Raw genomic sequence first — 24,313 nt, 5'->3', positions numbered from 1 at the left:
TCTGCTTCGTACAATAATGTTAATAATCTCATCCATGAACATGATTTGACTTTAACATTACATCAACATTACTTTAATGTTACATCAACATTACTTTAACATTACATCAACATTACTTTAACATTACTCCTCTTAGGTTTTTGTACAGTGTGTTTGCTCTTCCTGTCCAGGGCACAGTAGTACAGCGCTGAATCTGTGACTGCAGCAGAAGAGATCTGCAGATCTACCTGCTTCTCCACCTTATTCACGCTGGCATTCAGTCTTGGGAAAGGGGAATCTGCATGTGTTACACTGCCTGATTCATAAACAAGCAGCAGAAATTCCGGTCTGGATCCAAGATATTGTCGATACCAATGTAAACTACGTGCTTGACTATCATATTTGCATGAGAGAATGACTGGCTCTCTCTCAGTGGCATTTTTTGTGGTCTGCAATGGTGTTATTGTCTGGCCAACAGATTTATCTGCAAATAGAGCAATTACCAATTATTGATTTTTTCAACATGTATTTACATAAATAAATAGCAATGTTTTTTTTTTTTTTTTTTGTAAATATACCAGAATTCAGATTAGATCAAATATAATATTAAAATAAAATAATATAAATTAATGAAAAAGGGACATAATCCTACTCACCCTGTATGGCTAATAGTACAAGTAAAAAAAGAGATCTCATTTTTGCACTGCTGAAAAACAGACTGAAATCATATAAGAGATGAATGCCAACACAATCTCTTGAAGCTCCACCCACATATCTCAGTGTGATTATGATTATATAAAGCATGTCATACATGGAAGACTGTAAAATCCATTTAGCTTATTAATAGTTTTTCATATGAGAAAAATATTTCTGATGTCAAATGTGACAATGATATAAAAATGGCAACTCTTTGACAACAAACCTGAGTGTGTAAAGTACAAGTAATTAGACCACAGATCAGCTTTAATTATTAATAATAATAATTAATCATATTTTGGTATTTATACTCCAGGATATCTCTGGAGTATAAAATTAGTCAAAATTAGGACTAAAATGTCTCAAAATGTAGACTGTACTGGTCTGTGAGGGTGGTTTACTAAAAACATCTTAAAATTATGGTTATATGTATTTTATAGTGACAGAGAAATATTCATTTTTACACTAAACATGGCATCCATTTTGAATGTGTCTCATTTTTGTACAGTGCGTGTGTGTTTCCTGTCACTGTGGGCTGCAGGGCGCAGTAATACAGAGCAGAATCAGTTAATGCAGTGCCAGTGATCTCCAGATCCACACGATTCTTCTCCTCATTTAATCTAGCAGATATTCCAGGAATTGGAGGCTCAGCTGGTTGCTTAAATTTAGCTTCATTAACCAGAAACAGGAAGTCTGGTCTGGATCTCGGGTACTGACGATACCAGTGGAGAGCATCTGTAGCAGTTGATCCATTGTAATTGCAGGACAGGGTGATTGTTTTACCTTCTGAGACTAATTCATTAGGAGAGACTGGTGCTATTCCCTCACTAGAGACATCACCTAAGAGAAAGACAGGAAGAAAGATGGGAATAATGAACGGAGATTAACAAAAAAGTAAAATACTAAGTATTGTACTATTATCAGTATTGTACTATTGTCAGTAATTGACTAATTGCATTTATCTTACCTGTTAAGAGGGAGATAAGACACAGACAAAATAGGAATATCATTTCTGACAGGGAAAAAAATGAACAACTATGTTGAACTATCTCTGAAACCTCTGCATGCCTGAAGTAAATGCAATACCTTGTATCTCTTCCTCTCATGTGCCCTTTGAAGAATTGATTCAGTTTATTTTCATTGTTGGGTGAAGAGCGCCCTCTTTTGGATAATTTCCAGACATCGCAAGTTTCTACGTGCCTACTGTAGAAATTTCACATTGGTCTGTGGAAAACACATTTAAAAAAAAAAAAAGGTCAATCAAACCCAGTTAGGATAATTGTGAATATTTAAACTTTCTCATTTTGACTTAAGGAACCAGAAAATTAGCTGACTGCAGTTAGTAACACATATTACATCAAATTACAGTACAAATTACATTGTATTACATTGTAAACACTCTCACAACAGGAACATGTGCCACCTCGTGGTGATTATTGGTATATTTTAAGTAAGTTTATTTATTGTTTTGTTTATTTTCTGTATTATTCATTGCACTTTGCTGTTCACATACTAATACACTATATATATATATATGTATATATATATTCAACTTTTCAACTTTTATTTTTTATATTCAACTTTTTTTTTTTTTTTTAGATATTTTATATCAGTATTTTGAAGCAATTCTGTTTAAATGTGTATATCGGAGAAAAACAGCATTTTTTCATGGACAACGGAAAGGTACTCCTCTCAGAAACCATAAAAAATAAAGAAACTTTTAGATGTTTAATTGTTATTTGAAGCATTTGGATCGCTAGATGAGGGTTTAATGAACTCCAAAACCTCAAATTCTACCAAAATAGACATTTTGATTTGTTTTGCCTGTAGCTCGTAATTAGCCCGTGCGCATTCTGACTCATTTTGCCAGCGTGGGTCACATATGTTATTTGTGCAACAGCAGCATGTCTTACATGCTTACAGCAGTGTCTGTGTATGTTTTGGCAGTAGCATGTCTGTATTTGCTCGGCAGCAGCAGCAGCAGCAGCAATAATCAACAGCAGCAGTATAGCAGGTCTATTCTGCCAAGACCATTAACATTGTCATATGCATTTACATGCTGAATTCTTCTGAGAGTTGTCATGATAGAACTGATTTTATGATCACAGCTGTGCATTTCTGAGTTCCTGCACTAAAACAAAATTCTGTATAGAGTATATGCAATTAATTATACTATAATGCAGGGCCATGTCAGTTACTCAGAAGATAGTTATTTGAAATAGTGATTTAATGTCAACACCATCTGTTTATTGCATATGGAGTGTGGTTGGAGGTTTTTGTACAGTGTTGATGTGTTTTCTGTCACTGTGGGCCTTATGGCACAGAAATACAGAGCAGAGTCTGTCACTTCAGCAGAGAAGATCTCCAGATACACTGTCTTATTGTTCATGGTCATTTTGCCATCCAGTCTAGGAATAGGAGGATCTGCATTTACTACAGTCTTCTTGTCTGACTCAGTGACAAGGAGCAGAAATTCCAGTCCTGATCCAGGATATTGCCGATACCAAAGTAAACTCTGTGCAGTAACATCATATTTGCATGACAGAATGACTGTCTCCCCCTCAGTAACTTGTGTTCGGCCCTGCACTGGTGTTATTGTCTGTGCAAAACATTCATCTGCAAAATGTGTGTAGAACAAAAATAATAATTGTAAAGAATGAAAAGTCACGTAAAACTGGTGAATTATCACAAAATCAGACGTTTGACATTAATAGGTGCATTATAGTTGTAGTTATAAATATATTAATGTTTAAACTGGTCTCTTACATACCCTGTGTTATTGTCAGCAGAAGCAGAGAGCACAGGAACATCATGACTGCACTGTAAAACACAAATGATGCTTGTGATTGAGAATGACAGTCTCTCTTGAATCTTTCTCAAAGCTCCACCCACATCTCATCATCTGAGGGCTCAATATTCAAATGAAATTGACCAGGAGAAATGAAAGCTTTATTTTATCTGGGTGTGATCACACATTGCAAAATCAATGAATAATAAAAAAATCAATGAATCATTTTTTTTTTTAAAAAAACCTCTAAGCCTTTTTAAAAATGTTCTGTAGAGAGCTGTTACATTGTAAATTCAGCACTGTTGCTTTAAAAACTGATAAAAAATGCCAAACCACAAACATTCTGATTTACATATACTGTAAGTACAGTTTGTTTGGGGTTTCATTCATTTTGTTCTGAGATTACAGTAAAACTACAGTGGACATTTAAAGTACAAAACACATCATAGTTTTATTTTTCCTGCATGGTTATTTTATGTTGTGGTAATTATAGGCCTGTTGTTTTTTTATGAAATTAGACACCATCAGTGTTTTTTATACCAACATTTATAAATGAATACCTTATTATAGTAATAATAATATGCAACAGATCCAGAATCAGCCAATTATCAGTATTCCTTTCTTATACTTTTAAACATGTTAATGACGCATTGTTAATCAACCAAAATTTGATAAACTAAACAAAAATGGCTTACTATTATATTATTTAAAAAAAATATATATATATATTTTTTTTTAGTTTTTTTTTACAGTAATTATTTTTTAAAAGCTCATTTCTAACCACTTTATCTCAAGTGTTTTTCCCCTTTAGATTAGATGTATAGCTTTATAACGTACATGTCTATTTTAGTTTCAGACACCTGCAGGTGTTTCCACACACTCATTATGTCCTAATTTGTCTGTAACCTATATGAGGTTTGATGAATCCTCTGTGCTTCAAATATAGACAGAGATGGATATCAATTCAAACTAGAACTGTGCTAAAATAGGTTATTCTGTATTCAAATAAGTACTGAGTAATATTAATTAACTACATGTACCTATAGAGTTTTGTTGTGGTTATGGTTTGTTTTAGGGTTAGTTATTTGTAATTATGCATAATATACTGTTATTACTATAGTAAGTACATAGTAACGGCATGTAATTACGTCACCTTAAAAAAAAAGTGTTACCAAATTTTCCCACATTGCCTAGAACTAAAAAAAAACTTGCAACATATTGCAGTATATTCAGTGTATACAAACAATAATTGGAGCAGGTCAATGTTAAAAAATAAAAATAAACAATAAAAAAAGTGACAATGCACAAAATTCACACCCATTCAGACTGGTTTTCGAGAGCTATGCCCCAACAAAATGAACTCATTGCTAAATAAATCCTGCAGTGAGGGCATAGATATAATTTGTATGCATTACAAATTTTAAAATGTGTGCTGGTCTGTGTGAAATTAAAATCTCTGCTTATGTATCTGAAATTCATTGGCAGATTTACTACTTGCCCTGTTCACAAAGTGAGAAATGAACAGAGAAAATAAATTTTGACCTCTCTTAAAAATACACGAACACCCAAACAAATGGTCTTTGGTAATGATTCTTTACCTCATTTTAATTTAACACAATACTGGCAATTTATTAACTTCGGTCAGTCATATAATATTTTCACCACTAAATAATGAATAGATTTAAAAAAAAAAAAAAAAGGTAACACTTTACAATAAGCTCCCATTAGTTAACATTAGTTAATGCGTTACTTAACATAAAAAGAGCAATACATTTGTTGTTAACATTAATAAAAATACAACTATTCATTGTTAGTTCATGTTAGCTCAGATCCATTAAATAATATTAACATATTTAACTTTTGTTTTTATTAATGTTTTGGTCATCCTCTTGGATGTACATTTTTACCTCATCTGTTCTGAATCACACTCCAGTTATACTGTTTGGGGAACATTTTACAATAAGGTTCCATTTGTTAACTTGGTAACAATTTAGAATACTGTTCCATCGTTAATGAATAACTAATGACTCAAATGCTCCGAACCACTGATTCGAAGCAAAAGGTTCATAAATCTTCATTTGGAATGACATGAGGGTACCTTAGCAGTGCAGCACGCTTCAGAAACCCTCCACCTTCCCCAGCTCCACCTGTATAGATCTGTTACAGGTTATTCATGTACGCTATATTGTACAACAGCAGCATGTCTTACTTGCTCACAGCAGTGTGTTGTATATGTATTGGCAGTAGCAAGTCCTGTACTTGCTCTGCAGCAGCAGCAATAAAAGCAGCAGCGCAGCAGATCTGTTCCGCCAAGACCAAACCATGTCAAAAACATTGTCATACCCATTACTATAACAGAAATATATTTTAGTAACATGTTCCATGCCTGTAGCTTATTGTGGGTTTAAACTCTAAAGCTAACAACAAGGATTGCATCTTCCAGAGTAATTACATTTTTATTTAAGATTTTGGTCAATAATTAGATATATAGAAATATACATTATAGAAATAGCAATATCTGGATACACGTTCTGCATTTCATCACTGTTGTGTTCACAGTATAAATGCTGCTTCATTAAATCTATTAATCTCTTGGTTTTGGCTACTGTATCAGTTGCAGGTGTTCCCACATACAGTAATGGTTATGGCAGATAATTTGTCTGGGTTTGGTTAATACTTTGATGTTTTTAAGTTCAAAGAATGTGTGTTTTTGTACAGCGTCTCAGTAACTTTGTATCACTGGGTCTTTCCAAAGAGCACAGTAATAGAGAGCTGAATCTTTCAGTGCAACTGCTATTATAATCAGTTCAGTGGATGTTCTGGTTGTAGATGATTCAAAATGAGGATCTGTTATACTACTATAGCCATCTCTTGATCGAGCACCTTTCCACAGTAAATACTGCGGCTCACTGTTAGGAAACTGTCTGTACCAATAAAGATCAACACTTTCACTGTTTGTTTCATATGAGCAACTTAATGTCACCCGGTCAGTTTCATTTCTAATAATAACAGCCTCATCTGGTCCAATGCGATCACCAAGAGCAACTGGAAAAGAAATAAAAAGTGTTATGTAAAAGCTTTGATGAATATAAATTCAGTCTTATTAAGATTTGAAATGATACATTCATATCAAAAATTCATATACATTTTATATTAAATACCTGATGTAGCGATGACAATTAGTACTAGTGATCTCCTCATCCTGAATTTACTGATCAGTTGAGTGCTTCTGTTCACAATCCCTTGATGATTTGTTTCTGTGTAGTCTAAAGTGGTTGACAGTACAACATTTCAACTTTATGCATGCGCCCTCTTGTGGCGTGTGTGCAGACTCTCTGGTTTCATGGTTTCTAACATCTAAGCCGTTTAGCTTTGAGCAGGTTTTTGTATGGTGTACATGGTGTTTCCTGCCACTGTGGGCTGCAGTGCACAGTAATACAAGGCAGAATCCTTCACATCTGCAGGGAAGATTTCCAGATTCACCGTCTTGTTTAGTTTATGAACTGAGGCTGTGAGCCGAGGGTGAGGAGGTGTAGCGTTCTGCGTTTGTCCCGACTCCATGATTAGAATCAGGAATTCTGGCTCAGAGTTGAGGTATTGTCGATACCACTGTAGATTATTCATTGCCACGGTGTACTGGTATTTACAAGAAATAGTCACTTTTTCTTTGTCCTTTACATGGACAGCAGGAGATGTTGGAGTAATGCTGTCTTGTATACTGGCACCTAAGAAAAATGTTGAACAAGTCATTTAAAGCAAGTCATATCAACTTACATTTATTTGTATAGCTCTTTTATACAACACCGACTGTTTCAAAGCAGCTTCACAAAAAAAATAAATAGGAAAATAACAGTGTTGCAAAATGAATCAATTATGAATTGAATTTTAGCTGTAAATCAGCTCTGCAAGACTATTGTCATTATTCATCTCAGTTTAGTTCAGTGTTGATTCAATTCATTAACTATTGCAAAGCAACTAAAGTTAGCATCAAATATGCACTGCTAATGTGGAAAGTAAATGCATGTAGGTAAAGAACAGAAATCTTACCAATGAAGGCTATTAAAACTAGTAACAAACAGAAAGACATTGTTTTGAATGATGGTTTCCTCACTGAGCTTTGCAGAACTGCCATAACAGCCTCCTTCAGACAACTGAAGCTCCCAGACAGTGCTTTCAACACCCAATCACAGTGCAGTGAAGTCTCTGGCAGGTGTCACCAGATGCTATAGACTCTAATGCTGTTACAAACTCATAAGTTGATGTTCTTGTGATCTCCAGGGGTCTAAAGTAATGTTATGTAAATTAATGTAGCAGACATACACTGATCAGGCATAACATTATGACCACTGACAGGTGAAGTGAATAAAAATGATTCTCTTCATCACGGCATCTGTTAGTGGGTGGGATATATTAGGCAGCATTTTGTCCTCAAAGTTGATGTGTTCGAAGCAGGAAAAATGGACAAGCGTAAGGATTTGAGCTAGTTTGACAAGGGCCAAATTGTAATGGCTAGACGACTGGGTCAGAACATCTCCAAAACTGCAGCTCTTGTGGGGTGTTCCCAGTCTGCAGTGGTCAGAATCTATCAAAAGAGCTCCAAGGAAGGAACAGTGGTGAACCGGCGATAGGGTCACGGGCGGCCAAGGCTCATTGATGCACGTGGGGAGCAAAGGCTGGTCTGTGTGGTCCGATCCAACAGACGAGCTACTGTAGCTCAAATTGCTGATGTTACTTTGACACGTACCACCTACCTAAGCATTGTTGCAGACCATGTACACCCTTTCATGGAAACAGTATTCCCTGGTGGCTGTGGCCTCTTTCAGCAGGATAATGCGCCCTGCCACAAAGCAAAAATGGTTCAGGAATGGTTTGAGGAGCACAACAACGAGTTTGAGGTGTTGACTTGGCCTACAAATTCCCCAGATCTCAATCTAATCGAGCATCTGTGGGATGAGCTGAACAAACAAGTCCGATCCATGGAGGCCCCACCGCGCAACTTACAGGACTTAAAGGATCTGCTACTAACATCTGGGTGCCAGATACCACAGCACACCTTCAGGGGTCTAGTGAACCTTTATTTTTAAGTCAGTCATTTATTTATTTATAAAGCACATTTTAAAAAAAAGCTGTTGGCTAAAGTGCTGCACAAAGTTTAAACAAATACCCTAATAATTAAACACAAAACACATCAACAGACAGTACTCTAAAATTGTTACCACTGCACCTGCTTATGCCCATATGCAATAGTAAATAAATGAGTTTTAGGAAGAGATTTAAAATCTCAGATTACTGGCAACAGCCTCTGTAGAAGCAGAGGGGCCAAAAATTAAGACTTCCGTCTTCATTTAACTGAAGGAAGTTGGCAGACATCCAATATTTAACATCTCTTAGACAATCAAACAAACACTGCAGACTAGAAACATCCTCTGGACGTAAAGGAACTTAACACTGAGTATCATCTGCGTAACTGTGGAATGAGACATTATACTTCCTAAAAATGGTATACAAAGGGAGCATGTATAAAGAAAATAAAACAGGACCCAAAATTGAGCCCTGTGGAACCCCATACAAAACTGGTGCACGAGATGAATAATTGTCAGCCTCTACAGAAAAGGTTTGATCCTTTAAATTAGAGATAAACCAATTTAAAGCATGACCCTGAATCCCAATTTGCTGTAAATGTTTTAAAAGAATGCCATGATCAAGGATGTCAAATGGCACGCTGAGATCCAGTAAAATTAAAACAGCACAATAACCAGAGAGTGTATATACAGTGCAAGTGGCAACAAACTGTAATACGTGGGTTGTGAAGATCAGGTTTTTGTTAAAAAACTCAATATCCTGTTTTCACAGTGGGCCTCAAAGCACAGAAGTACACAGAAAAGTCAGTCAGGTGAAGGATCTGGACAGTCAATGTAATTCTTCTTGCAGCAGAATCCAGCTGAACTGCAGAATCTTTTGTTGGGGAAGTCTTTGAAATTATTTCCGTTTCCAAGATTGTGTCTTACTATATGTTCGGGAGGTAAATGCTTAGTTTGCTTGTACCACAGCAGAGCAGGCATTGTGTCTGTCGTATTACATTCACAGTTCAGGGTTACGGTCTCTGCCATGTAAGCTGAAGTTGTTGTTGTTGGCTGACGTACAGTGTGTTGTCCTCTGCATTCTGTGGAGAGCACATAACATTATTTAACTTACAATGCCTCTCACATCACATTCTCAAACAACATTTTCCTAAAAGAATGAAAAAAAAAAAAAAGTGCAACATCACCTAGACAGAATATAACAATAAGCATATCTCTCAGCCAAGTTCTCATGATTGACCAAAAATCTGCTATAGAGAACTAAAACAATTGCTAAACATCGGTTTAGTTCAGCCTCTGAACTATCAGGGTTGTGTATCCTTTCACAACATAACCCACTTTCATTGTAGGTCAAAACTCTGGGTTGCTCCCTGCTGGTGTAATGTAAAAATACAGCATCATTCTCATTCATTTCACAAACATCTCTCTAAATCAGGCTCAGGACCAAAGAGAAAGCTTAGAAAGACAAAAAAAAAAGTTTGTTAAAACGTATTCATTTCAGAAATCAAGAAGTTCACAGTGACAATCACAGTGACACTTCAGTACTCTGATCAACTAGGTCAAAGTTTTTGGCCTTAAATTGATTTATCTTTGAGTGCTGAAAAGTGCTCATGTCCAAAATTGACATCGATTTAATCATTCCACTTTTTTGTCCATATCGAACTGGTTCGTGCTCTTGTTTTCTTTCATTCATTGTTTAGTTTTTATATATAAAACATGTAGTCTTTAAAAGAATAAATATCATCACAAATAATATTTGTGGCCTTTCACCAAAATGGTGAACAGAAATGAATACATGCAAAAACAAAAGACAGAATTACTGATTTATTTATATTTCCCTGTCTATTTTTATAAATAAACTCACTATTTTGCCACTTTTTTTATTTTTTTATTTTTTATTTTTTATTTTTACTGCTTGATATGATATAAAGCCTCAAAAAGCATATTTTACAAGTTTTTCTGACCAGTGTACTGAGCCTAATAGACCACTAGATGGCAGATTAATCATAAGATTGATGGACTTTGTGATATTGTCCCTTTTTCATAATGATAGTCTTTATATTTTCACGCTGTTATATTGTTTTAAGTGTTATAGTGTTTTAAGTGGTTGAAGGAGGATTACATGGTAGGAGTTCAGGAGAACATGTTTGTCTTAAAAGCAAGAAAATGATGAACATTATTAGCAGTTGTTTGGCTTGGGGAAACTGATATCAGAATACTATCTAGAGTTGAGCATGAAGACATTGCTATTTTTGCAATGTCCAAGTTAGAATGAAAGGAACTGTTTGTTATGGGTCAATGTCTTTTCTACTATAGGCAGGTTTTTGTTCAGTGTTCTAGTGTTTCCTGTCACTGTGGGCTCCAGGGCACAGTAGTTAATTGCAGAGTCTGTCACTTTAGCTGTGGAGATCTCCAGATACATGTGGGTTTTCTTTTCATTCAGTTTTGCAGAGAATCGTGGATCTAGACTGACAATTTCTGATATTTGTGTAACTTTCCCAGTAGCATATTGAATGACAAAAAGATATTTTGGAGCTTGTCCGGGATATTGGCGATACCACTGTAGAGTATATGCTGCTGAAGAGGAGTAGTTACAAGACAGAGTAATATTTGCTCCCTCTGGACGGGACATCTCATTTTGGACTGGAGTGATGAGATTCCCCAAAGTGCCACCTGCAAGAGTCAAAATTCATGTAACATCATGTAATAATTTATTGAAACATCATAATACTTAAGTTGTTAGTTTAAAATAGTAATAACAATAATTCAGTATATGTAATCCATAATACGTACACACAAGGCAACAAAGGAAAACGTGCAAGGAGAGAATCATTTTGCACAATGTATTCAGCACAAACTGCTGTTCAACTAATTCAGTCATTGTCAAGTAAAGGAGAAGGTCTCAGATGAACTCCTCCCCTTAAAGCTGCAGTTCATAAAGCTGCAAATCCATAATCAAAATAATAATGAAATGGCATTTGAAGCCTAGATGTGTCAGATATGAACACATACAGTAGGTCAGGAGTTTTACTATATTACTCTATTTATTGCAATCAGAAGGTATTAAGAAACATGGAAATGTTTGTTGTTCTCTGTTTTGATCTCTTAATTTTAGTCTGTATATCTACTGCTGATAGCATTAAAAACTGAAATACACAGTTTAATTGTAATATATCTATATTTATGCTTGGGCAAATAGTGTTTATTGGGATTTTTAGCAAGGAAAACTTATTCTCAGAGGTTCTTTTATGGGAAGGTTTATAAAAAAAAAACAATGAATTATAATCTTCCTTTAGTTTCCTCCTAGCACACTGTTTTTTCTTCCAGCAGGTGTTACAATATTGTGTTGTGGTTTACACAAGATAAAGCTGTGGTTTAAATCATATTTGAAACGTTATTTAAAAGGCAAAATCTACATGTGAGTTTTTGTAAAGCCTCTCAGGCATTTTGTATCACTGGGTGTCAACTCTTAGAGCACAATAATAGAGAGCTGAATCTGACAGAGTCACACTGTTAATAATGAGTTCAGTGGATGTTTGAGATGTAGTCGACTGAAACCGTTGAGGGTCTGGTATATCCTCATAACTGCTCCGTGATTGAGCACCTTTAGACAGTAAATATTCAGGTTCTTTATTAGGATACTGTCTGTACCAGTAAAGCAAAATATAACTGCTGCTTGAATCATACAAGCAGCTCAGAGTTACACGCTCTTCTTCATTTCTGTAAATATTAGTTTCCTTGTCTTTTGGTTCAATGCTGTCAGACAGAAACCCTGCAAGAGAAATGGACAAATTTCACAACAGGTCACCTCGTCTACTTATCCAAAAATGTATAAGATTTATAAATGAAAACTACAATACCAAAAATAGTTTCTTCAACAAACTGTGATGTCATTATTGTAATTTAAAAAATATAGCCAAAACATTTTATATTTGAGTCTGTTTAGATTTTATACCTGGCACAGATAGAAGAATCAGTAGAAAGCATCTCTCCATGTTGAGAAGATTTACTAACTGGCTTTATAAACTGAAGCTAAACAGTAAATGTATGATTGTAGTAGCCTATTGTGAAGCTTTCATGTGGGTGTGGTTTATTTAGACCACCTTCTCTGTCTTTCCTTATTAAAACCTGAGATGATTGTGCCTTCAGTCAATGAATATCTCAAGGAAATAACTATGCTTCTTGTTGAATAAGTATCTTCCTCGGCTAATTCAGTTTTATCAGCTAGTGTGACTGTGATTGTTCATTATCTTACTATAAGTCATTCAAAGCTAAACAAAATAGAGGCTATTTAGTGTTAGAGTCAGAGAGTTAGAATATTCAATATTTGATAGTGTTTGTGCCTGTATCATTATTGCAGTCTAATGCCACATCTTGTTATGGTATGTTGATTGATATCTTTATAAATTATTGATCAAGTGCATTTTGTGAGGAAAAACTAAATATTGAGGCCTATACCCATACTTAAATCTGTCACAAAATGATTGATTTCAGTAAGTTTCCCAATCCTTTTGGGAAACATGTCTAATTTATATTTCATCCAAGGAATTATATTTTGCATTGAGGACATGAAGCCTGTTTAGACCATTAGGATTATTAGCAATGTGGCATTATTTATTTTCATGACACTTAAGCAAGATATATTCAGAGGGCAAAAGGACCGTCTTCTGTTGTTTCTTTCACATGTGAATTCATTACAGATTCAGTTGATTGTCCTCTCTGAAATGTTTAATGTACACACACAGACACAGCACCCCCCAGTGGTGATGTGACAAACATTTATTCACTAGTTCACAACATCCACAAGTCTAACAAGAATAAAACTTTTGTAAATCTGAATAAGATGATGAAGATAAACGCTGACCTTATTTATTTATATTTCTTCAAATATAATGACACACACAAAATATAGTTTATTATTCCATCAATGTTCATTGAAATACTCTCATACAATAATTAGAATTTATCAATACATGAAGTTACAGAAATACTAACCAGCCAGAAAATGTATGTATTTATATGATTTGAATGTTGCATCGGAATCAAACTTAACCTGTATGGAGATTTGTTGATTTTGACAACATCTCACTGTAAAACTAACAGTCAGGTTTTTGTATGATGTGTCGAGTGTTTCCTGTGACTGTGGGCCTCAGAGCACAGTAATACAGAGCAGAGTCTGATACTGCAGCAGAGGAGATCTCCAGATCCACACTGTTTGCTTCTTTTCTGTGACTGATGGATATTCCAGGAACTGGAGGTTTAGCATGATTAACGTATCCTGAATAATCCAGTATGAGGAACTGTGGTGGTGAACCTGCATACTGTCGATACCAGTGAAGACTATCAACAGAACCGCTGTAGTTACAAGAGAGTTTGACACTCTCGGTCTCAGAGGCAAATGCTGCATCACTGTATGGAGTGATGACCTCTTTAGCTCTGTTACCTACAACAAAAACCTATTTCAGCATGTTTAAAATGAGATATGATGATGTAATGATACATGTAAGATTTTACCTTCTGTTAAAGTCAGCAATATAAGTACACAAGTGAACATGATGGTAGTTGCTGCTTGCCTGAGTGATGCTGTATGTGATGCTGATCACTGAACTAATGTGTTTCACAGGCCTGTGTTAAGCTCCGCCTTCTGACATAATCCTTTTATATGTACAGAAATTAACATATATCATGAAGGATAAATACCTAAATTATCTTGCACTTGTTATTTTTCAAGTTAATGTAATTTCTCAAATGTTTAATGTATTTAAACTGGGATATGATGTGTTTTATGCTCTTTGCTCCAGTTTTTGCTCAGTATTATTCAGTTTCCTGTCACTGTGGGCTCCATGGCACAGTAGTACATCGCTGAGTCTGTCACTTTAGCAGAGGAGATGATCAGATCCACATGAGTTTTCTTTTCATTCAGTTTTCCAGAGAATCTGGGATCTAGATCTAAAATTTTGGATTTTTGAGAAACTTTCCCTGTAGCATGAAATATGACTAAAAGGTATTCAGGAGCTGAGTTGGGATACTGGCGATACCACTGCAGACTAACTGCTGAGGAGTAGCTACAGGACAGAGTTATATTGTTCCCCTCCGTCCCAAACATCTCAGTTTGGACTGGTGTGATTTCATTCCCAAAACTGACACCTGCAGGAAGATGGAATTCAAGATTAAATCAACATTTCACATGCCACAGCAGAACAGACAGAAAACAAGAAATCCTGACACACTTTGGGATAGAATATACTCACATGTTAGAGAACAAAGCAAAACCAAAACCAAAAGGATCATTTTTAGGATGATGTTTTAGTTCAGTTCATCTGCAGGACAAAGTGTTACTGAAGTAAACCTTCATTCATTGTCTAGCAGAGGATTTCTCCAGCTATAGCACCTCCTCTTAAAGCTACAGTCTTCATATTCAAATAATCTGCTGTAAGAGTCATGTTTTTTATTATTATTCTTTACGTTTATTATTCAAACAACACTAGTTTGGACTGTTGATGTGATATTTGCAAAAGTGACGCTATAAACATGTATAAATTGCTTATACATTTGATTTGACTCATTTTGACAGGCAAAGTCAGTCAAATGAAGGAGCAGTTTATAATTTATGAAACACCAGCAAGAACATTAAATAACAGTCATATATTTATATCAATAATTTCCCAATTAAACCGTTATACTTTATTTAATTAATCTCAATTAAATTTTAACTACCATATCCTGTTATTCACAGAGCCTTTGTGGCTCATGTAAGAACAGCTGTGGTTTGATTTATAGTTGATAAATACTGTTCAGCTTCAAAACAATAATTTTGTGTATGAGTTTTTGTAAAGCCTCTCAGTTGTTTTGTATTATTGGGGCACTACATGACATGTGCAGTAATAAATAATTATGTAATTTTAAGTCACATTTGTCAAGCTGATTGTGATGTACTGTATGTAAATAATCCAGGATGGTTGTACATATCTTGTCGAATATGTATTATGTATCTTTTATTTTGATCTCTTTTCATTTTTCTCTAATTTGCCTTTATAACTTGAAATAAATTTCCTCTAACCACACACAGGTGTTTCCACAATTATATTGTGTGAATTATAGATTGTGGGTTTGATGCGGCTTAAAATAATTTTCAGTTTTTGTACGGCTTCACATAGACTTTGTATCACTGGGCTCCATAGAGCACAATAATAGAGAGCTGAATCTGACAGAGTCACACTGTTAATAATGAGTTCAGTGGATGATTGGGATGTAGTCGACTGAAAGTGAGGATCTGGTATATCCTCACTATTGCTCCCTGATCGAGCACCTTTCCGTAGTAAATACTGAGGTTCTCTGTTTGGATACTGTCTGTACCAGTAAAGCATAACAAAAGTATTACTGCTGCTTGTATCATATGTACAGCTCAGTGTCACAGACTCTCCTTCTGTCCTGATTATATTTTCCTTGTCTTTTGGTTTAATGCTGTCAGCAAATACACCTGCAAGAGAATTAATTATATTTAATAAAAGTTTATTTAAACCCCTGTCCTTTCTGTTGTTACAGTAACAATGCTGAATGATTAACATTGAAAATTAACAAAAAATGTCAGCATTAAATAAGTATGTGCATAAATAACACTGTGAATCCTCAGTATATTTTAGTCTAGTGCTGATAAATGAAGTGGACTTTACCTGATACTGTTATAAGAATCAGCAGAATACATCTCTCCATGGTGGGAAATTTACTAATAAACAATAGTCGTATCAGTATATGCTTTATGATTTTAAATTTAAAGGTAAATGTATGAATGTAATAGAGAGTCGTTTGTGCAGCTACAGTATATTGTCTGTAAATGTGGGTGTGGTTTGAGTTTCTAATATTTAAACCACCTTCTGTCTTACCACATTAAAACTGAGATAACTGTCAATTAATAGGATTTTTTCTTGATCTGTTGCACTTGATCTATTATATATAGTTCAGAGTCTCTTTGTGTGTTTGGTATCTTTGATTATTCTGCCCTCTGTATTCTGTGTTTAGGGAAAAATACCATCAACTTTTCAAAAGTAAATAGTCATTCACTCATTTGCATCTATAGTTTTTGTTGTAACTTCACCCCCTAGTGGCAGATGACAAACATTTACATGTTTCACAAAACTGATGCATTCATTATGGAGACTAAATAATTGCAAAATTGCTCCAACTAAACAGTGGACATGAATTTATGATAGTTGGTAACTTTTGTTTCAGAATTTCATAAATGTTTTCCCAGGTTTACACTATATTGCCTTTAATGGGAAAAATTAGTGATTTTTTTTCCATCACTAGCCATTTTAAAGTCATCTGGTCTAATTTTAAAATTCATGAACATTACCAATGCATTTTAATCAACAGTGTACATCTGTATTTTTTTAATTCAAATCTCAGATTAAGTTAATAATCAAATAGAAATTTGATAGCACAATTATATATTATAAATGCACGCCTTCACGTGTATGATTGCTAGACATCATTGCAAATTTGTGACTTAGTAGTTTTTCAGGATAGTTTTTCAGTCTGATACTGCAGCAGAGGAGATCTCTAGAGCCCAAGTAATTCAGGAAGTTTCTAGTAGAATATGTACAGTATTATGTATCTTTTATTTTGATCTCTTTTAACTTTTCTCCAGTTTGCCTTTATAACTTTGACTAAATTTCCTCTAACCTTACACAGGTGTTTCCACAAGTGTAATTATATTGTGTGAATTATAGATTGTGGGTTTGATGTGGCTTGAGATCAAAGTGAAAAATAATTTTCAGTTTTTGTACAGCTTCACATAGACTTTGTATCACTGGGCGTCAACTCTTAGAGCACAATAATAGAGAGCTGAATCTGACAGAGTCACACTGTTAATAATGAGTTCAGTGGATGTTTGAGATGTAGTCGACTGAAACTGTTGAGGGTCTGGTATATCCTCATAACCACTCCATGATCGAGCACCTTTATACAGTAAATATTCTGGTTCTTTATTAGGATACTGTCTGTACCAGTAGAGATAGACATAACTGCTGCTTGAATCATACGAGCAGCTCAGAGTTACACGCTCTTCTTCATTTCTGTAAATATTAGTTTCCTTGTCTTTTGGTTCAATGCTGTCAGACAGAAACCCTGCAAGAGAATTGGACAAATTTCACAACAGGTCACCTCGTCTACTTATCCAAAAATGTATAAGATTTATAAATGAAAACTACAATACCAAAAATAGTTTCTTCAACAAACTGTGATGTCATTATTGTAATTTAAAAAATATAGCCAACACATTTTATATTTGAGTCTGTTTAGATTAAACATTTTATACCTGGCACAGATAGAAGAATCAGTAGAAAGCATCTCTCCATGTTGAGAAGATTTACTAACTGGCTTTATAAACTGAAGCTAAACAGTAAATGTATGATTGTAGTAGCCTATTGTGAAGCTTTCATGTGGGTGTGGTTTATTTAGACCACCTTCTCTGTCTTTCTTTAATAAAACCTGAGATGATTGTGCCTTCAGTCAATGAATATCTCAGAAAAATAACTATGCTTCTTGTTGAATAAGTATATCTTCCTCCACTAATTCAGTTTTATCAGCTAGTGTGACTGTGATTGTTCACTATCTTACTATAAGTCATTCAAAGCTAAACAAAATAGAGGCTATTTAGTGTTAGAGTCAGAGAGTTAGAATATTCAATATTTGATAGTGTTTGTGCCTGTATCATTATTGCAGTCTAATGCCACATCTTGTTATGGTATGTTGATTGATATCTTTATAAATTATTGATCAAGTGCATTTTGTGAGGATAAGCTAAATATTGAGGCCTATACCCATACTTATAAAATCTGTCACAAAATGATTGATTTCAGTTAATTTCACAATCCTTTTGGGAAACATGTCTAATTTATATTTCACCCAAGAAATTATATTTTGCATTGAGGACATGTTTAGACCATTAGGATTATTAGCAATGTGGCATTATTTATTTTCATGACACTTAAGCAAGATATATTCAGAGGGCAAAAGGACCGTCTTCTGTTGTTCCTTTCACATGTGAATTCATTACAGATGCAGTTGATTGTCCTCTCTGAAATGTTTAATTTACACACACAGACACAGCACCCCCCAGTGGTGATGTGACAAACATTTATTACATTTATTCACAACGTCCACAAGTCTAACAAGAATAAAACATTTGTGAATCTGAAAAAGATGATAGATGATAAATGCTGACCTTATTTATATTTCTTCAAACATGATAACACACACAGATTATAGCTTGTTATTCCATCAATGTTCATTGAAATACTCTCATACAATAATTACAATTAATTTTCAGACATTTACCTGTATGGAGATGTATTGTTTTTGACAACATTTCACTGTAAGACTAACATCAGTCAGGTTTTTGTACAGTGTTCTTGTGTTTCCTGTGACTGTGGGCCTCAGAGCACAGTAATACAGAGCAGAGTCTGATACTGCAGCAGAGGAGATCTCCAGATCCACACTGTTTGCTTCTTTTCTGTGACTGATGGATATTCCAGGAACTGGAGGTTTAGCTTGAGTAACGTGTCCTAAATAATCCAGTATGAGGAACTGTGGTGGTGAACCTGCATATTGTCGATACCAGTGAAGACTATCAACAGAACCGCTGTAGTTACAAGAGAGTTTGACACTCTCGGTCTCAGAGGCAAATGCTGCATCACTGTATGGAGTGATGACCTCTTTAGCTCTGTTACCTACATAAAAAGGTGTGAGATTGAGTATATTTAAAATGATAATATTGTGAAGTAATTATACAGCACAAGTAAAGTTTTACCTTGAGTTAAAGTCAGCAATATAAGTGCACAAGTGAACATGATGAACAGGTTCCTGCTTCCCTCAGTGATCTGTGATGCTGAACTAGTCTGTGCTTGACAGGCCTGTGTTAAGCTCCGCCTCTTGACATAATTCTTTTATAAATGACAGAAACTTTTAAACACAAAACCACTTGAAGAATGGAGAAATTAAACAAAACCTCCATTCAAGTGTTGCTGATTTTGTGTTCTATATGTTCTTTCTATGCTTTTTCCTTGCAGTCGCACCAAAACAACTCTTCAGATCCAACAGAAATTGGCATATTGGTTTAGTTAGATGGCCAAAGGTTATTGATGAATCAATTTTCAGTAACACTTTAGTTTAGGGTCCAATTGTCACTATTAAATAGTTGCTTATTAGCACGCATATTACTAGGATATTGGCTTTTTATTAGTACTTATAAAGCACATATTAATGCCTTATTCTGCATGACCAGATTATACATCCCTTAATCTTACCTAATACCTAAATTTAACAACTACCTTACTAACTATTTATAAGCAGTAAATAGAAGTTTATTGAGGCAAAAATTGTAGTTAATAGTGAGAACTGGACACTAATCTAAAGTATACCTCTAATCTAATCTAATCTAATCTAATCTAATCTAATCTAATCTATACCTCAGTTAACTAAAACAATAAAAGATTGTTTAGTTGTAAGAACATTTTATCTCTCAAAAGAGCAAAATTCACCAGCTGGGAATCAATCTGACTAATTTTGAAATTAGAAACAGCTTTTAAAAATTAAACAAAGAAAAAATAATAATAAGTGAATCGCTAACGGCTTCTATTTTACAAGCCCACCAGATGGCAATCTAATCTTACTTAGGTTAAATTAGGATTTTGGAGTTAGGTATAGTTTATGTTTTTAGGATTTCACTGTTAGAAAGCGTCTGACCACGGGCTTCAACCAGGTCCTGCTACTGTCTAAAGAGGGAAGAAGCACAATGAATGCTGTAGGTGTTAGTACATTGAGCTGGTGGTTTTTGTACAGTGTAGTTTGTTTTCCTGTCACTGTGGGCTCCAGAGCACAGTAGTACATCGCTGAGTCTGTCACTTTGGCAGAAGAGATTTCGAGATACGTATGGAGTTTCTCCTTATTCAGTTTTCCAGAGAATCGAGGATCTAAATCAATGACTTCAGATTTCTGGAAAACTTTCCCAGTAGCATGTAGAATGACGAAAAGAAATTCAGGAGCCGATCTGGGATATTGGCGATACCAGTATAGACTCACTGCAGAGGAGTAGTTGCACGACAGGAATATCATTTCTTTTTCTGTTCTATATACTTTAGTTTGAAGCGGCGTGATGACATTCCCAAAAATATCACCTGCAGAAAGAAAAATAAAAATTTAGCTTGTTAAAAAAATGAACATACTAATCTTAAAAGGAAAAAAGGGGACAAGCAAGCAATTAACAAAAATCCTGACAGACTATAACAGAATACATACCTGCGAGGGAAAAGAGCAAAATAAAAACAAAGAGCATCATTTTTTCAGCAGGAGTTATTCTGCAACACCTGTTACTGTTACTGAAGAAAGCATTTGTTTTTCTCTCTCTAGCTAGTCCCTCCCCTTAAATCTGCAGTTCATAAACTGCCATGTATGGAAACCCATTTCTAAATACAAACAGTTTATTAGAAACAGAAATATTTTGTTACATTATAAATGTCTTCACTGTCACTTTTGCATATTTGCATATTTGTTGAATAAAAGTTTTCATTTCTTTCAAAAAAAAAAAAAAAAGCTTACTGACCCCCAAATTTTTAAAGGTCTTACACTTTTAAAAATCACCTTCACGTAAATGAAGAGTTGACGATGTATGGAAACCCATGTCTAAATATAAACAGTTAATTGTGAATTTAATTCTCATAATTGTGACTTAATTTTCTTATTTTAAATTCTTTTTTTTTTTCTTTTTTTTTACTTTGAGACAGAAATGCACTTCCATAGTTGTAGATGCCACTAAAGAAAGATTTTTTGGCACCATACAGTTTTATTGTTGCTATAAGTTCACAACAACAAGGTTGAGGAAACCTGAAGAGGTGGACCTAACCAACAATGTGATATTTTTCTAAAAAATTGCAATATTATACCTTCAGTTGCTGACATCAGTATCATAATATAGATGAACATGTTCACTCAACAAACTGCCAGGAACAAGCTAAACAAAGACCAGCTACTGGATTGTTACCTACAGTAGATTTGTGCGCTAATGTCTGTGTTAAACTCCTCCTCTTCCCATTATACATGACGACTGCAGATCCTCTCGATCTATAGAAGATAATGAACAGAGAACTACTTCAGAATAAATGCATTTTTATTTGTTTTCTTGTTTGTATGTTAGTTTTTGTTCAATTATTAGGTTAACAAATTCCATTCCTTTTGTTTACTGAATGATTTAATTTTTAGAAAAACAAATAGTTAATGATAGTTTCACATGCCCCATATATAACCTTTCATAATCTCCCATATTCACAGGTGTTGCCACAGTGGTATTTCCAGAGCTGTGGTTTACAAAAAAATAATAAATTGTGGTTTGATGCTGTTAGATTAAAGACTGTTTAAAGCACATTGTGTATTTGAGTTTTTGTAAAGCTTCTCAGGCATTTTGTATCACTGGGCAACTACTCTTAGAGCACAATAATAGAGAGCTGAATCTGACAGAGCTGCTTTATCAATAATGAGTTCAGTGGATGATTGGGATGTTGTTGACCGAAACCGACGGTCTGATATATCCTCATAACTCTCTGATCGAGCACCTTTGAGCAGTAAATACTGAGGTTCTCCTTTTGGATACTGTCTGTACCAGTAAAGATAAACATAATTGCTGCTTGTATCATATGAACAGCTCAGTGTCACAGACTCTCCTTCTCCCTTCATTATATTAGTATTTCCTTCTCTTGGTCCAATTCTGTCAGCAAATCCACCTGAAATTAAATACATTTTTTATATACATCATGATCTGTAATCTCCGATCAGTAGGATTGTTTCAATAAAACTTACAAATGTGTCCTTTCAGTATTAAAATAGATAAATATTACACACACACACACAAAAAAAAAATATCATGTGATGATTGCTTTCATATAAAAATGGGATGTTGTTTGTCCAGCTTATTTACTTACCTGTAACTACAATGAGAATCATGAGCAGCATATGTCTCTCCATGTTGGCAGTCCAGAGGTAGTTTGTGTTTATAATACAGTTGGATTTATTATAAAACTGTACCTGAATATTGCCTTAATGTGAATGAAACTGTGGTCATATCCAGTATATTAATCAGGAGTAAATGAACGCACCGACTGAGTTCTGTTGTGTACTAATACTGTGGGTGTGGTCAGTGAAATGTGAAGCACACAATTTAAAAGCTGCACAGCTTCTGTAATTCAAAAGAGAGAATAATGTGATTATAAAGTGTTACTGCCGTCATACAGTGTCAGACAAAGAGTAATATCCATGTTGGTTAGGTATTAAAATAGACTGAGGTGTGCTGGAGCCTGTTGTACAGTAGAATACAGTATGTGTGCTGAAGGACTGAGTATCAGAAGTCTTCAAAATGGAAAACTATTTCAGACAAGGCTTGACGAGCCAAGAGCACATGTTAACTTTAAGACTGAGATGCACCTATATGTGCAGCTATTTGCTTTAAAGTCACCATAAAATCAAAATTGACAATTCTTATTTTTTTATGGAATATTCCAGTGTTTATTATACATGATTTATCTGTGCATTATAATTATTTTTTTTTTTTTTAATTCATGTGCCCTCCTAATCATTAACCAAAATTGCATCCTTGTCCTTCTTGCAGCGACTACTCTTCTCTTCTCTGATGACATGCTTACTGGCACGAGTGCAGGAGAACCTGTCACTCACATGAGATCATAATTCCTGATAGACTGTAGGGGAATTACAATTGGACCACGTAAAGAGACAAGTATGCTCAATGAAGACCAGGAGTCAAAGTTGAAGTTCAGTCAGTTAACAGAGAGTTTACTGAAGACAAAGTTTTCCATACTCAGGCCATAGAAAAAAATGAGTAAGAGGATCCAACCTTGAACACTAATACTTATAGTCAGATGGACAGTCAATTAACCTAATTTCTACAGGTTCTGATAGGTTAACAGTATATAGATCATTTCAGCAACATCTGAACATGGTATTCTGTTGAATGAGGTTATTCCAAGACATTCCAAGACTCTTTCTACAAAATATTAATATAGTTCTCTTTAATACAAAATATAACTTTTGACTAATTCGGTTGTGAGAAATTAGTTATTTACAAAAAAAGTACATATTTATTCTCTGGAAGCCAGGCTAAATAAGTAAACACTGTTATTGCATTCCTGCCATGGGTCAGATCCTCAGTCACCTCTCACATACCAAATACAGCCTGTAAAATAAATACCAGAATAGTTACACTGGTTTTAAGAAAACTCTGATTTCCAATTCATTATTCACGAGTTTTTGTGCCCATATAATCTTAGCATAAGTGGTAAACAGATTTGGCTTGCTGTCTGCTATAGAGGGGTTTGGAGAGTATATTCTACTCGAGCTCCGATTGCCCCCCTATAACAGGCAAAATTGTACAAAAAGGAGGAGAAGGGGAGGAGGGGGGATGCCGAAAGAACTAACAACAGGAAGAGGTAAGATGCTGGTTTTATACCTTGGTATTAATTGGAAGATTAGATGGGCGTACTCCTCCCGAAATTACGTTTATTAACTTTACTTAGTACAAGAAGAGGGATTGTACTGTAAATCCACCCCTGTTCAGGACAAATGTCCCATCCTACATTTTTTCTTGCTTGAGAAAACGCTTCACTCAGATATACAATAAGTAAAATAAAACATTTCGCCTAAACATGACGTAGATTTTGCACAGTGGACAGAAATGAAGAATTACACAGAGAAAGCATTTTTATCT

General features: G+C 34.8%; 4 gene segments (V, D, J or C); all 4 read right to left on the bottom strand.

Moving 5' to 3' along the window:
* Positions 1 to 13,331: 13,331 nt before the first annotated feature.
* Positions 13,332 to 14,356, bottom strand: LOC127501359 (T cell receptor alpha variable 9-2-like). The segment is given in 2 exon segments: positions 13,332 to 13,987; positions 14,059 to 14,356. Coding segments are annotated over 2 exon segments (387 nt in total).
* Positions 14,357 to 15,599: 1,243 nt separating this feature from the next.
* LOC127499154 (T cell receptor alpha variable 18-like) lies at positions 15,600 to 16,257 on the bottom strand. The segment is given in 2 exon segments: positions 15,600 to 16,024; positions 16,218 to 16,257. Coding segments are annotated over 2 exon segments (465 nt in total).
* Positions 16,258 to 18,657: 2,400 nt separating this feature from the next.
* On the bottom strand, positions 18,658 to 19,550 carry LOC127501236 (T cell receptor alpha variable 9-2-like). The segment is given in 2 exon segments: positions 18,658 to 19,274; positions 19,355 to 19,550. Coding segments are annotated over 2 exon segments (444 nt in total).
* A 1,805-nt stretch (positions 19,551 to 21,355) lies between these two features.
* On the bottom strand, positions 21,356 to 22,663 carry LOC127501427 (T cell receptor alpha variable 18-like). The segment is given in 2 exon segments: positions 21,356 to 22,319; positions 22,518 to 22,663. Coding segments are annotated over 2 exon segments (357 nt in total).
* Positions 22,664 to 24,313: the final 1,650 nt, after the last annotated feature.

Source organism: Ctenopharyngodon idella, chromosome 2 (genome assembly GCF_019924925.1).
Source record: "Ctenopharyngodon idella isolate HZGC_01 chromosome 2, HZGC01, whole genome shotgun sequence".
Taxonomy (NCBI): Eukaryota; Metazoa; Chordata; class Actinopteri; order Cypriniformes; family Xenocyprididae; genus Ctenopharyngodon; species Ctenopharyngodon idella.
Note: the sequence above shows the minus strand (reverse complement) of the source record. Positions and strands in the feature narration are given on the sequence as shown.